Source organism: Sus scrofa, chromosome 17 (genome assembly GCF_054392235.1).
Source record: "Sus scrofa isolate SSC_HxYL_T2T_F1_AM1 chromosome 17, Sscrofa_HxYL_maternal_Yorkshire_Landrace_v2.0, whole genome shotgun sequence".
Taxonomy (NCBI): Eukaryota; Metazoa; Chordata; class Mammalia; order Artiodactyla; family Suidae; genus Sus; species Sus scrofa.
Window position 1 is genome coordinate 44,853,651 of NC_139399.1, and position 15,209 is coordinate 44,868,859.

At 54.7% G+C, this 15,209-nt stretch overlaps 1 protein-coding gene and 1 long non-coding RNA gene across 2 annotated transcripts in view; both read right to left on the reverse strand.

Annotated features, from left to right (window-relative positions):
- Positions 1-15,209, reverse strand: part of LOC146395264 (uncharacterized) — a 624,884-nt gene that overhangs the window by 322,775 nt on the left and 286,900 nt on the right. The gene's annotated exons all lie outside the window — the stretch shown is intronic.
- Positions 848-12,068, reverse strand: E2F1 (E2F transcription factor 1). Its single transcript, XM_021077692.2, has 7 exons — positions 11,682-12,068; positions 6,293-6,383; positions 5,696-5,915; positions 4,493-4,645; positions 2,626-2,740; positions 2,306-2,531; positions 848-2,164 (listed from the first exon to the last, which is right to left on the reverse strand). The coding sequence occupies exons 1-7, from the start codon at positions 11,934-11,936 to the stop codon at positions 1,917-1,919; spliced, it is 1,308 nt and encodes a 435-aa protein (XP_020933351.2). The 5' UTR covers positions 11,937-12,068; the 3' UTR covers positions 848-1,916.

Consider the following 15,209-nt stretch of genomic DNA (forward strand, 5'->3'; position numbering starts at 1 on the left):
ACTGAGAGTGAAGGGCTCAAAATAGGAACTGGCTCAGAGAAAGCCCACCTAAAGGTTTGCTAAATAGGTCTGTGTGGACCGTCACCTTCCCCTCCACCTCCAAGCTCAACGCAGCCTTCTCTTGCCCCTTGCTCTGCCTTTCTGGCCCCCACTTCAACCCATTCTCCACACAGCAGCCAGAGGGAGATTTTAAAATATAAACCAGGGTGTGTCACTCCTCTGACTCACCAAGGTCCTTGTCCCCTGAATAAAGCCTTAAGTAAAACAGCTTCCCTCCACACTGGCCCTCATGTCAGGCTTGCAGCCACACTGGTTTCTCTCAGGTCCTTGCGGGCTCTTTGCCCATACTACCCTCCCCCGTTTGGTAGGTTCTTCCGCTTCCTCCTCAGTTCGTTTGTACCACCCTACAGCTTCAGGTCAAGCTCCACTTTTTCCAGGAAGCCCTCCCTAATTTTCTCATTTGTTTGTCTCCTCCCACAGATCCTGAGCGCTCCATGAGAGGAGAACACGTGTCCCCAGAAGCTCGCACAGCATCTGCCTGTTGTAATTATCTGTTGAATGTTTACAAATGTCCAGAAACATCTGGAAGGAGCATAGCGCATAGCAGACTGATCAGTGACCTCTCTGGGGCTAAAAAAAGGAGAGGAGTTCATTTATTACTTTATTGGCGCAGTTTTTAAACTAGGATAAAGGAGATGATGAAGCCTACCTTTCTTGGGCCTGTGAGGCTCAAACAAAACGAATCCAGGCAGGGACAGGGAGCAGGGAAGGAGAGGATGGACATTTTCCCAGCAAGCTCGACCTCTCCCACCCCGTTGATTTGCTCCCAAGTACACAGTCCCCAAACTGGGCCCAAACACCATCAAAATATTTATTAAAACCAAAGCAGAGGGAACAGAGCTGTTAGGAAGGCAAATCAAAGTGCAGATTGGAGGGTGGGGCAGAGCAAGAAGTGGGGTGGAAGGGGGCACTTCAAATGCCACAGGAGGGGCCCCTGTGGTTTGGGCTGGGGGGGAGGCCCTTCACCCCACCCCTCCTGCCCACCCTGTCAGTGAAGGTCCCCCACTCACCTCTCCCATCTCACATCCATCCTGGGGGCAGCTGGGGCCCTGCAGTGACCCCATGGGGAGGGACCACCCCCTCGATCCACCCATGGCTGTCAGTCAGTCTGTCTCCCTCCCTCACTTTCCCAATAAATAAACCACTCAGGCCTCAGCTCCTTCGGAGTAGGGCATAGAACAGCTCAGGGACCCCTGCCCTTGCTCAGAGGTATAGGGAGTTGCGGCATCAGCCCCACATCCCTCCTACCCTTTGCTGGTGCCCCAGGCTTGCCAAAAAGGCCTTGATAAATAAATAACGCTCCATTAAAGCTTCGATCAGAAAAACCTTTAAGACGACAGAAGTGCTCTCGCTGTCCTGCAAACAAGCAGGCCAAGGCCTCGCCACCTGGCCTGGTCAGCACGCAGGATTCTGGGGGCAGGTGGCCCCCCTGGGCCTCGTGGGGCCCCTGGAGCAAGGAGACCAAAAGTGCAGTTAGAGCCCCCACCACGCGCACACACGGACCCATGCACACACACGGACACACTGGGGCGTGTTTTCAGTGCACGCACAGATGTGTTCACCTTCATTCCCCGGTACATGCACACACACATGCTCACACACCACTCACCCCGTGTACACACATGCTGGGTGTTGGGTGCATGCACATACACACCACAAACAGAATCCTTCCCTTCCTGGCTTGCTCAGCCTCCTGGCAGTAGCCAGACTCCAGAGCTAGAAGCTTCTGGAGATAGGGGAGAGGGGTATAAATTAAACATTTCCAATTGGGTTAGGACGACGGCCAGGGGCAGGGGGCTCCAGGGCTGCAGAGACAGGGTGAGCATCTCAGGAGGCCCTGGTCCCCCTAAGCCCCATCAGAAATCCAGGGGGGTGAGGTCCCCAAAGTCACAGTCGAAGAGGTCTCTGATGCCCTCCCCCTCCTCAAGGCCAAAGTGGTAGTCAAGGGCCTCCTGGGGGGGGGACAGGCTGATGAACTCCTCGGGGAGGAGGCTGGAGAAGTCCTCCCGTACATGCTCCAGGAGCGAGTCGGCCGCCACCAGCGGGGACAGGCGGTCCTCGTCCACAGGGGCCCGCAGGCCACCCATCCGGGAAAGCAGAGGTTCTGGGGAGACGGGGGAGCATCACAGGCCGGGGACACCCCGGCAGGGAGGGCAGAGGGGCTGTCGTGCCTGCCCGCCCACCTGGGAGAGGGGCCCTGCCCCGCCCTGCCCCACCCACCCCACCCCACCCCATCTTCACCCACCTTGCTCCAGGCTGAGCAGGGACTGACTGGGATCCGTGGCAGGGGATGCAGGGGGCGATGATGGTGGTGGCGGCACTGCAGTGGTGGGGTCGGCTGCCCTGCCCTCCTCCCCAGAAGCTACCCCCTGGGATGGGGTCTTCCCGGGGCTGATCCCGCCTGTACTCTCCTCAGGGCACAGGAAAACATCGATGGGGCCTTGTTTGCTCTTAAGGGAGATCTGGAAGTTCTGGGCGGAGGCAGCAGGCAGGGCAGAGTGAGGCTCAGCTGACCACCAGCCCGGCCCAGCCTGTCCTGGTCGGGGCCAGAGTCCCAGCTCTTACCTCGGAGGAGTCCACGGCTTGGAGCTGGGTCTCCGGGGGGGCCTTGATCACCATGACCATCTGCTCTGCAGGGTCCGCGATGCTACGAAGGTCCTGGCAGGTCACGTAGGCCAGGGTTGGTGGAGTCAAGGATCACATGACCTTTGGCCTTTAGGGGCCACCCACGGGCACAGCGCAGAAGTCAGAACTCATACCTGTCCGGTCACCCCGGTCCTAGCTGTCTCCCACCTCAGGGCCTGGTGCATAGTTTGTACTCAAGTCTATCACAGGCCCTTGAGTCTCAGTTTCCACATCTGTACTATGAGACCACTTTCCCCTTTGAATCTTAAGGTAATGATGGGCTGCCTGCAATAATTGCATAGAGATTACTTAAATCCAGGCTTGGTTCTGAGAATTTACTCTGACCCATGACCTTGGTGATTAATGGTTATCTCCAAAATGTATAATTTGAATATTTCTTTTTTAAAAAGCTTATTTTATTTTTTTGTTTTGTCTTTTTGCCTTTTCTAGGGCCGCTCCTGCGGCACATGGAGGTTCCCAGGCTGGGGTCTAATTGGAGCTGTAGCCGCCGGCCTACGCCAGAGCCACAGCTAGGCGGGATCAGAGCCGTGTCTGTGACCTACGCCACAGCTCACAGCAATGCCAGATCCTTAACCCACTGAGCAAGGCCAGGGATGGAACCCGCAACCTCATGGTTCCTAGTCGGATTCATTAACCACTGAGCGATGATGGGAAATCCCAAAAAAAGCTTACTTTAAAATAAAGCTTCAGGGAGTTCCTGTCGTGGCGCAGTGGTTAACGAATCTGACTAGGAACCATGAGGTTGCGAGTTCCATCCCTGCCCTTGCTCAGTGGGTTAACGATCCGGCGTTGCCGTGAGCTGTGGTGTAGGTCACAGACGCAGCTCAGATCCCGCGTTGCTGTGGCCCTGGCATAGGCTGGTGGTTACAGCTCCGATTTGACCCCTAGCCTGGGAACCTCCCATATGCCGCAGGAGCGGCCCAAGAAATGGCAAAAAGACAAAAAACAAACAAACAAACAAAATAAATAAATACATAAATAAGTTTACTGGATCTTAAGTGAGAACCAAAGCTGCAAAAATAAATAAATAAATAAATAAAGCTTCAGAGACCCCTGGTGGCTGAGCAGGTTAAGGATCCAATGCTGTCACTGCTGTGGCTCAGGTCATAGCTGTGGGTCGGGTTGGATCCCTGCCTTGGGAATTCCTGCACGCCACAGGCGCCACCAAAAGTTTCTATTTTTTAAACAGAGGACAAATAAAAACTTACATCTCTAACCTGGATGTGACAACCATGAATCACTGTATTCAATCATATTTATTATTACTGATTCTAACTTTCCTTGTTTTTTTTTTGTTGTTGTTGTTGTTGTTGTTGCTATTTCTTGGGCCGCTCCCGTGGCATATGAAGGTTCCCAGGCTAGGGGTTGAATCGGAGCTGTAGCCACCGGCCTACGCCAGAGCCACAGCAACGCGGGATCCGAGCCGTGTCTGCGACCTACACCACAGCTCACGGCAACGCCGGATCGTTAACACACTGAGCAAGGGCAGGGACTGAACCCGCAACCTCATGGTTCCTAGTCGGATTCGTTAACCACTGCGCCACGACGGGAACTCCTAACTTTCCTTGTTTTAATCTAACTTCAGAATAAGGTAATTTTCCCCTTTTACACATGAAGCTGAGACTCAAGAAACGTTAAGTAACCTGTCCAGTGTCACAGAATGAGTAAATGCTGAGCCAGAATTTGTATCCAAAACCAGAACCCTCTCCTGCATCCAGGGCCCAGAGTAGCCCCTCTCTGCCCACTGGGATGGCGCCATGGCCACCTTCCAGGCATTCAAGGATATCGCTGGCTGTCAGCATCCTCGGAAAGCAGATGCAGCTGTGTGGTACAGATTTGGATCAGATGGTCCAGCTGCCGCTCGCTTTCCTGCAGTTGCTGCAGGTCCTGGGTCAATCCTTCAAGCCGGCCACCAATCCCCACTGCTGCATGGCTGCCTCTGCCAGGAGGCAAAGGAGGGGGGTGGTTAAAAGCTCCTTGCCCCTCTTCCCAGGAGCCCTGACCCTCAGTAAGCATCTGCTGCTGCTTCTGTTCTGAGACTCAGGTGAGCCCTAGCCCCTCTCTGGGCCTGCCTCCTCAGTTGGGGAACAAAAGAGAGCTGAAGCTGAGCTCCAAGGCAGGCTGGCTGGGTTCAAAATTGGGCCTGAATGTCTGAACACGCACATGTCTCTCACTGGAAGCTGGATAAGTAAATGGTGGCAGACATGCCATGGAACACTATGCAGGTGTATAAAAGGACAAGAAGGCATTAAATGCAGACATGCAAGCATTTCTATTTTTTTGCTTTTAGAGCCACACCCGTGGCATTATGGAAGTTCCCAGGCTAGGGGTCCAATTGGAGCTACAGATACTGGCCTAAACCACAGCCACAACAATGCCAGATCTGAACTGCGTCTGTGACCTACACCACAGCTTATGGCAAGGCCAGATCCTTAACTCACTGAGCGAGGCCAGGGATCGAACCTGCATCCCCATGGATACTAGTCGGAACTCCCTCTTAATTCCTATTTTACTGGGATCCCGCATTGTGTGGCTGCGGTATAGACCGGCTGCTGTAGCTCCGATTCGACCCCATGCCTGTGAGCTTCCATATGCCACGGGTGCAGCCCTAAAAAGCAAAATAAACAAAGAGAATGAAACAGCTGCATCAAACAACCCCATCAATAGCAACAGAAGCCAAAACAGTGGTTACCTGGTGGTATGCAGAGTGGACAGTGTCTGGGCAGGGGCACAAGGAAACTTTCTGGGATACTGACCCAGATGGTGGTGACCCAGGTGAAGAAATACATAAAGTGGCACTGAGCTGGCTGTGAGATCTGTGTTCTTCCCTGCATCTCTCACCTCAGGGAAGCCACCCCTCCTCTCTAAACCTCGGTTTCCCGGGTAGTAAGACAGGGATGCAGGCAGCCACAGTGGGCACTGCTCTCAGCTCCTCCGGGCTGGCCCGGCCACGGGCCTGCGCCCACCCTCCTGTTGCACTGGTACCTACAGCCACTGGATGTGGTTCTTGGACTTCTTGGCGATGAGCTGGATGCCCTCGAGGACGTTGGTGATGTCGTAGATGCGCCGTTTCTGCACCTTCAGCACCTCAGCTGCCCAGTTCAGGTCGACGACACCGTCAGCCGAGCGGCTCAGCAATTCCAGGAAGCGTTTGGTGGTCAGATTCAGCGATGTCTCATAGCGTGACTTCTCCCCTGGGGATTTCACACCTGGGGGCGCCAGGCAGGGCAGGGTCCCTCAGTCCCCGGCCCCCCCATAGCCAGACCGGCCTCCCTGGCAATGCAAAGCAGGAGGACCAGGGTGGGGTGGTTAGATGGCTCCTTCCCCGTAGTGAGACCAAGCAGAGAGGCCCTGTGGCTGCTGCCTGCCAACCACAGCATTCCTCTTCTGGCCGGGGAACTCCCCACCCCCTAGAGCCTGGGGAAGCCATGCCAGGCGGCCACTCCAGCCACCCCCTGGGGCCCCCAGAGGCCTGGCTCAGCCCCAGGCCTGACAGACCAGAGCTTACTGTGCCAGCATGTTTGTCCACACCCCCCAAACCTGGGCCCGGCCAGGGGGCCTACCCTAGCTCAGGCTCTGGGGGTACCTTTTCCTGGGTGGCGGCCTCTGCCCCGAGCTGGCCCGCTGCTCTCGGCCAAGTATTGATGGTCAGTTTCTAGGTCCAGCCTTCGCTTCACCTACGGCCAAAACAATGGAAGGATGCCCAGTAACCAGGACAGCGGGGCCACAGGAGACCTGGCTGGGGGCCTGGTGCTCTGGGGCTGCCCCCTGCCTCAGTTTCTCTACCAGGATGTGCCCAAGTGTGTGAGCAAGGGGAGACCCTAGGCGACACAGCCCTACTCATAGGACAGAAGATTCAGCTGGAAGGCAGAAGTTCAAGCCTCAGTCCCACCACTCCCTCCCTGGGGGCCTGTGGTAGTTGGCAAAAATTCTGATGCTCCTTTCAAAAGATGAAGCCTAATTCCCTTCCCCTTAAACATGGGACAGAAGTGATGGTGTGTCACTTCTGAGACTAGGTCATAAGGCACTGGAGCTTCCTCTTTGCTCTCTTAATTGGATCACTCATAGTTGTGGGGAGCCAGCTGCCATGTCACCGGGGCACTCAAGTAGCCCTAAGGATAGGCCCAGTGACAAAGCCTCCTGCCAACGGCAACACAGGCAAGCCTAGCAGCAAATCATCCAACTCCAGCATGCCTTCCAACGACCAACACTTTTTTTTTTTTTTGGTCTTTTTAGGGCTGCACTCGCAGCATGTGGAAGCTCCCAGGCTAGGGGTCCAATCGGAGCTGCAGCCGCCAGCCTATGCCACAGCTCACGGCAATGCCAGATCTTTAACCTACTGAGCAAGGCCAGGGATCGAACCTGCATCCTCATGGGAACTTCCACGACGGGAACTCCCAACAACCAACATTTTTGGCAGCAACCTCAGAAGGGGCCCTGAGCCGAAGCATGCAGCTAAGTCTCCCCGGAATTCCTCACTCCCAGAAACTATACATGATAATAAATATTTGTTAAATCATTAGGCTACAGGTGCGCCTCTGTCTGGTTTCTGCCTGTGAATGTGGCAGCACAATAACGGCCCCATTTTACTTCTAAAGCAACTGAAGCTCAGAGAGGCCTAAGGTCACACAGGCAGGAAGTGGCAGAGCCAGGATTCCTGCCTGGACACCCTCTTACTGACTTCCACCTCTGAGGATGGACGCTGCCCTGGAGGTCTCAGAGGCAGGTCAAGCTGACCCCGACCCTGACCCACCCTAACCCTAGCCGTACCACCAGGCTTCCTGAGCAAGAACCTCCTGCAGCCCCACACACTGCCCTCATCACATCTAGCTGCCAAGAAATCCGGTCACCACAGCCACCATCACCTCCCATCTGGACCGTTCAGCTGTCTTCCGGCTGGTTTCCCTGCCTCCATCTGTCCCCCTCCACCTTAGCATCCTCATCTGCCACTGCTTCGCCACAGGAACTTGTGCTCGGACATGTTTCATCCCAAAGCTGTGCCTCCAACCCTTCGCTCATGCTGGTCCCCTCCCAGGTTGACCATCGCCTCCCTCCCTCCCAGTTCACGCCAACGCGTCCCCTCTGCGGGTGGGCACCCTCCCTGTCACTTAAGTCTCCCCCAGCCCCTAAGAGAAACTGAGCCTCTTCTCCTTCAGAACTGCCTCAAACCCAACCTTTCTCCACATGGTCTCTCGCTACAAGTTTCTGCAGATGTGTTTGTCTCACTCAGAGGCCAGGGAGCCCCTCAGAGGCGGCACTGGGTCTAAATAATCTCTGTACGCAGGGTCTGGCATGGGGCCTGGGCATCAACAAACATCTGCTGAATGAACCGGCCCACACGCTGACAGACCCAGACGCTCCCTCTCACACACGCGGGTGTGGATTCCCCCAGGCGTCTGCAGAGAGAGGAGCTAACATGTGCTGAGTGCTTCCTGTACACTGAGCACCGCTAGGTAACAGCTTACTCTGCATGCGATCATCAAACCCGACCACCCTGCAGCAGGTGCTCTGCTGACTTCCATTTCCTGAGGAGCCTGTACCCTGAAGAGCTCACAGAGTGACCTCTGTGAGAGATGGAGTCAGGATTTGAGCTTTGGTGGGCTAGGCAGAGCCTAATCCAGAAACCTGGCCCCTGCAAGCCAACCAGAATGAACCCCTTCTCCAGCCCTGCCCCTAGGGCCCAAACCCTAGCATGCTCCTGCCAATAGCACCCCTTGCCTCCTTCCTGCCCCGCGTACCGGTGCCCACCCTGAAGGCAGGTCAATGCCACACCCTAAAACAAGGGCTCAAGCAGATGGATGCTCTTCCACTTCTAGAGAGCAGAATGCTGCTGCTGCAGGCACAGGAACCCGAAAGGCAGGGGTGATGACAGAGCACTGGTGGAAAAATCTGGATGGGGAGTTCCCTGGTGGTTGAGTGGTTAGGACTCGGCGCTTTCACTGCTGCAGTCTGGGTTCAATCCCTGGTCTGGGAACTGAGATCCCATCAAGCTGTTGCTCACTGTGGCCAAAAAGAAAAAAAGAAAAAAATCTGGTGACTCAAACGCCAACCATGGGAGGGACCATAAAAACTAGTTCATCCAGCCTTTGGAATACCACACTGCTGTCAAGAAGGACAGAGGACAGTATGTCCTCCCAAAGACATACTGCAAAGAAAAATGTAGTTATAAAGCACTGCATTTATATGATCCCTTCTGGAGATAAAAAGCTCATGAGACCATTTCCTCTAGTTTAGTTTCAATTATTATAGAATCTATTTCAGGGGTAATCTCTATGTGGGGGGCGAGGACAGTAAAGGATTGTGACCTTATCTCTAAAGTGTGGATGGTGTGCTGTTGGAATACGGAAATAAAGGAAAAACTTTATACTTTAGAAAAAGAAAGCTGTTATAATCACTTTAAAAAAACCAAAAACCCCAGGCGTTCCCATCATGGCTCAGTGGTCAATGAACCCAACTAGGAACCGTGAGGTTTCACGTTCGATCCCTGGCCTCGTTCAGTGGGTTAGGGATCCAGCATTGCCATGAGCTGTGGTGTAGGTCGCAGACGAGGCTTGGATCCAACGTTGCTGTGGCTCTGGTGTAGGCCGGTGGCTACAGCTCCGATTCGACCCCTAGCCTGGGAACCTCCATATGCCAAGGGTGTGGCCCTAAAAAGCAAAAAAAAAACAAAAAAACAAAAAAACTGGCTCAGGAAAAGAAAAAAGGAAAACAACTCTGAGACCTTGTTCCCCTCAACTTTCTAGTCTCTTTTTCTATAGTAAATATGTATTATATCTAGTTTGTTTTTTAACAGCCAGGGTAACAGGGCAGAGGTGGACAGGAAGGGCCAAGAGGAAGGCTAAGCTGCACAGAGCCTTGTATGCAGGAGGTGCTCGGTGAATGCTCACCTGTGCAGAAGCTGAGTCTGTAGCTTGTTTCATGGGCTGCCCCAAACAAATGCCAGTGCCGAGGGTCAGTGGAGGCCAGAGCTCAGGTGGCCAGTGGCTACCGAAAGGTACAATGTTCAAGGCAAAACCTGGGCCCATGTTTCTCAACTTCAGCTCCAAGACAGCACCAGCCCCCACCCCTGCCCACGGCGAAAAATGTCTACTAGCCCTTAAGCACTGAGGGGCAGAGGCTCCTTACCTGCCTCTGCCTAGTACCTCATAGGCACTCACCAACAAGTGCTGAATGAAGGGAATGCTCAGGCCCACTGAGGCTGCCCCCGGCACCATAAGGAGTGGAGCACAGGGCATGTCTTTGGCCCAGTCTCTGGCTGTCCCTCTGAACCTAGAGCTCAGACTGCCGAGGGCAGGCCCCACAGCCAAGTACTATCAATTAGCTAAATGGAAGCTACCTGTCCAGGCCCCAAGCTGGTACTTGCAGTAACAGGTTGCTGAGGTGCAGGAGACCAGCCAAGCGACCCACCCCGGTACAATTTCCATCCCCCTCACTCATTAGGAGGAAGGGGTCCTGTGCTTTCATCAACCTCTATTAGCATCTCCAGGAAGCGAGGCATCCTAGTGGTTAACCACTCAGGAAATCTGGACTGGTCTCACAACTCACTAGCTGAGTAACTAGGGAAGGTTCTAACCTCTCTAGGCCTCAGCTTCCCGACCTGGAAAAGGGGAAAGTTGTTGAGAGGGTTAAATGAGTTAATTGGGTAAAGTGCTTGGCACAGGGCCTAACACACAAAACAGTCTCAAAATAATGGTGGCTGCTATTGTTATTATTAGCATCTTAGTGATTCCGGAAGGAAGGCCACACTGGGCAAGGGGCCAGGGGGACTGGGGGAACCTTGGTGGGATGCCTCAGGGACCAGCTGCCACCCAGTCCCCCAACAGTAATTGGGCAGATACTACTTCCTTGCCCTGGGCTTTGCCTCTCCCCTCCCACTTGCTCCAAGCCCTGTGCTGAGACCCCATACTGCTTGGCTGGCCCCTGCCTGCCCATCCATGCCCTACCCTTACCCACAGGCTGCGCCAGTCAAACTGGTCTCCACACCCTGTCCTGCGGCCCACAGGTCCAAGCTCCAGGCCTCCACCCCCTTCTCCCCCTGTAACTCAGCGGTCTCTTCTGAGCCCCCCCCCAATCTGAATTGGTCTTAAGCCTCTTGCTGCTCAGGGAGCACTTTATCAAGGCATCTCCCTGGGGCATTTACTCTTTTCTAGCACTGGGGGCCTCCTCTCCAGCTCCCAGAGGCCCAGCCCACCCAGTACTTCCACTGGGGCCAGGGGTCTGCCTGCCTGATTAATGAGCTTCCATGGCAACCAGAGTCTGGGAGGGTGGAGGGTGGCAGATGGAAGGACAGGCAGAGGGAGGGGAATCAGCAGCTGGCCCAGCCACCCCGCCCCTGCAGAGAAGGCCTCCCAGCCAGGCGGCCTGTCCCCAGAGGCCCGGAGGGCTAGGCCTGCACCTGGCAGTCCAGCATCCAGGCAGGAAGGAGGGTCTCCTCAATGGCCCTTCAACTTTCTGGTCCCAGAACTTTCCCCTGACTTCCCCAAGCAGCCGTGCCCACCATCCAGCCACAAGTTCTGGTCTGAAGCCAGCAGGCCTCAGTTCAAATCCCACTTGCAGCCTTGTGACCAGGGGGCAAGCCACTTCCCCTCTCTGGGCACAGTTCAGATGGGCACAGTGACAACACAGAGCTAGCTCACAGCATGGATGTGAGTTTTAGCTGCCTTGAAGTCTGCCAGAGGCCTGGCAGGCAGTCAGCAACAGCTGAATACACGTGGGCCATTATTATCATTGAGTCTGACCCTAGACAGGCTCCAGCGAAGAAGCTGAGGCCCAGAGCACAGAGGAGCAAACAAGGACTGGCCCGAGGTCACCCTGCACCCCGGGGCGGAGCCCGAAGGCCCAACCCAAGCTCGGCACCGCCCAGCCTGGGCGCCTCAACCCACCCTCCCCCGCCCTCGCCGCCTCCAGGCCAAACATAGCGCCCCGCCCGGGTCTACGCCGGGGTCCAGGCAGCGCACTTGGCCCAGTGTCCGTACCGGCGGGCGGCCGAGCGCGGGGCGCGGCGCGCTGGGGGTGGGCCGGGGCGCCTGCGGCGTGGCGAAGAGCAGCAGGTCGGGGTCGCGGGGGCCGGTGGCGGGCGCGGCGGGGCCGGCGGGGGCCGCTGGGGCGCTGGCGTCCTGCGCGGTGGAGATGATGACGATCTGCGAGGAGTCGAGCAGCCGCAGCGCGCCGGCCCCGAGCAGGGCCTCCAGCGCCGGCGCGCATGGGCCGCCCGCGGGGGCCACGGCCATGGCGCTCACGGCCCGCGCGGCCCGGGTGGCAGTCGGCGGCGGCGGCGCGGGCCCATGGCAGCAGGCCGAGGCGAGGGCTCGATCCCGCTCCGGATCCCGCTCCGCCCCCGGCCGCCGCTGCCTGCAAAGTCCCGGCCACTTTTACGCGCCAAATCCTTTTTGCCGCGAAAGAGCCACGAGCCGCCGAGCGCTGCGCCTATTGGCTGTCCTGGCTGTGACGGAGGCGACGGCGACGGCGCCCATTGGTTGCAGCGCGCCGGACCGGCGGCGGAGGGCGGGACGGGGCGGCGGCGCGAGGAAGCACCGCCAATCGCAGGATGGGGCGCGCGCAGGCTTTGTCGGGGCGGTGCCAGGCGCGTTCGCACTCCCCGCCCCTAGAGGGGACGGCCCTGTGTGGGGAGTGGTGGCCCCACCCCCTCTTCGACGCACCCCATCCTGTTGATACCCTTTAGTGGAGGCTTTTACAACAGAACGTGTGTTGTGCACAGATCGCTATCCACAGACCCCACGTGACCTCCCAGAACCCCCACCTGTGGGTGCTCCAACACCCTCAGGCCATAACTCTAGAAACTGCAAACGCAGTTTCTCTTTTCCAGGATCTCAAGCCCACCTACAAAACCCCAGCCACATCTTTCCTCAACTTGCCCCACCAATGCCATTTACTTTCAAATCCTGCGCCCACCTTATCCCTTCCACCCAGAGCACAAGCAGAAGGAGTTGCCAGAAAATGGAGAGGAATGTCTGACCCAGTACAGCTTGGGGCTTTTCTCCAAAGCCTCCTGTAGCTGGAATCGCTTCAACAACCAAAGCACAGCTTCTGCTTGAACTGATTCCTTCGTTCATTCAACAAACCTTTTTTTTTTTTTTTTTTTTTTTTTTTTTTTTTTTTTTTTTGCTTTTTAGGGTACCCCCTGGAAGGTTCCCAGGCTGGGGGTCAAATCAGAGCTGTAGCTGCCAGCCAAGGCCACAGCCACAGCAACATCAGATCTGAGACCTGTCTGCCACCTACATCACTGCTCACCACAACGCTGGATCCTTAACCCACTGAGCAAGGCCAGGGATCGAACCCACAACCTCATGGTTCCTAGTCGGATTCATTTCCGCTGAGCCACTTTGGGAACCCCAACAAATGTTTTGAGAGTCTGCTCTGTGCCCCCTTCTTGACTCCTGGCCCTAAGGATCTAACAGTTTAGTGAAAGGGGCTGGAGGGAAACTGAGGTAACAAATGTTTACATATGACACAGATTTCAACTATTAAGGTAATTCCATGTTAGATTTTACAAAGGGAGGAGGTGAGTGTGCTGAGCAACCAGAGGCCACAGGACCTCCCCATCAGCCACTTCTCATTGCTCAGTTCAGCTGATTTGAGTTATATTGTCCTCTCCTCTGTGCCAGGCTTTGTGCCAGCGCTGAGGGCAGATATGTGAAAGGCTTGATAATTTCTATGAACTTGCCTGCCATCTGGTGGGGATGGGCCCATCAAAAAAAAAGTAGCTGGAGTTTCCTCTGTGGCACAATGGGATCGGTGTCATCTCTGTAGTGCCAGGATGTAGATTCTATTCCCAGCCTGGCACAGTGGATTAAAGGATCGGACTTACCACAGCTGTGGTGTAGGTTGCAACTGTGGCTCAGATCTGATTCCTGGCCTGGAACTCCATATGCCTCAGGGTGGCCAAAAGTGAAACAAACAATAAAAGGTAGCTAAGATGCAATCAAGAATGAGATCCCTTACGGATGTGATAAATTCATTGAGTAATAAAAAAATAAGATTTAGTACTAAAAATAATAATAATAATAATAAAGAATGAGATCCCTAGGCCACAGTATAAATATCACTTCTTCCAGGGAGCCCTCTGGTACTGGAGTTACTTCTTCCCTTGCCCAGCACTGACTGCACACTGGACTTCTCTATCTGCTTCCTCTTTCAACTGGGAGCTCCAGTAGGGCCTCTTCCCAACACTGGTCTGGTTCAGAGCAGGAACTGAGAGGGGTTATAAAAGAAACAGAGACTGATGCTGGAGGCCACAGAGAATGCAACGAGAAGGCCCTGGTTCCTCAAGAGTACTCCTTAAACCCCTGGTTTCAGAATCACCCGGGTACTTGCTATCTTTGGGCTCACCCCAGCCCTGCCAACTTAGAATCTAAGTACCTAGGAACCTTCATTTTCACAAGCACCCTCCCTCATTCCAGGTGATTTTTATTCATGCTCACATTTGAGAACAAACTGGTACACCTAGATAACCAAAATGTGTGGCGCTGCCTGAAATTACAGCCCCTTGAGGATACTTCTTAGCCTCAGTTTTCTCATCTGTAAAATAGACACATTGCCCTGGACCCTTCCAGGGTTGCCATGTGGATGAAAAGCGTAAGGGATCGGAAAGTGTTTCATAAACTCTGAGGTGGTTTAGGAATGCAGCAGGAGTTTCCAAAGGAATTTGTGAAATTACTCATTGCAAATCCCAGACTGTGTCAGCACTAGAGGGGACCTTAGAGACGAAGTAAGCCTCTTGCTGTACAGAAGGGAAAACTGAGGCCCATTCAGGGGTGAAGCCAGCCAGTGACAGAATCTGGCCTACACTGGATTCCCCCCACCAGGGTTGGCCTGCCTACCATCCTCCATTCCCAGATAGAGAAGCTCCTATTAGAGTGGTAGGGCTCCTTCTAAATGTCAAGCCAGGTCTTCCCTGGTGGTTCAGCAGCTTAAGGGTCCAATATTGTCACTGCTGTGGCTCAGGCCACTGCTGTGGCATGGGATCAATCCCTGGCCTGGGATTGTCCACATGCTGGGGATGTGGAAGAAAGAAAGAGAAAAAAAATAGTCAAGAAGTCAGCAACATTCCCACTCCAGTGGGAATTTCCTTCCTTCACACATTCCCAAAGGGTCTCGACAACAGTAACATTCACTTTATAAAGCCCTGTCATATCCAAAGTCATTCAACAAACACTTATCGGGCAGCTGTTATGTACCAAGCACTGTACTAGCTGCTGGAGAGGGAAGATAGATATTGCCCCATTTTATTTTATTTATTTTTTTTGAACCACTCCTGCAGCATATGGAAGTTCCCAGGCTAGGGGTCAAATTGGAGCTGCAGCTGCCAGGCTACACCATAGCCACAGCAAGCCAGGATCCAAGCCACATCTGGGACCTACAACCACAGTTCACAGTGATACCAGATCCTTAACCCACTGAGCGAGGCCAGGGATCAAACCTGCATCCTCATGGATACTAGTCGAATTCGTAACCTGCTGAGCCACAAAGGGAACTCCTTATTG

What these genes read in the sequence shown, in the direction of transcription:
- E2F1 (XM_021077692.2), bottom strand. Translation starts at nt 11,936, where the DNA reads ATGGCCGTGGCCCCCGCGGGCGGCCCATGCGCGCCGGCGCTGGAGGCC. An exon ending in CCGCGCTCGGCCGCCCGCCG is followed by an intron (nt 6,384 to 11,681) that starts GTACGGACACTG and finishes TTTTGGCCGTAG; the next exon opens with GTGAAGCGAAGGCTGGACCT. An exon ending in GAGGATGCTGACAGCCAGCG is followed by an intron (nt 2,741 to 4,492) that starts ATATCCTTGAAT and finishes GACTCCACCAAC; the next exon opens with CCTGGCCTACGTGACCTGCC.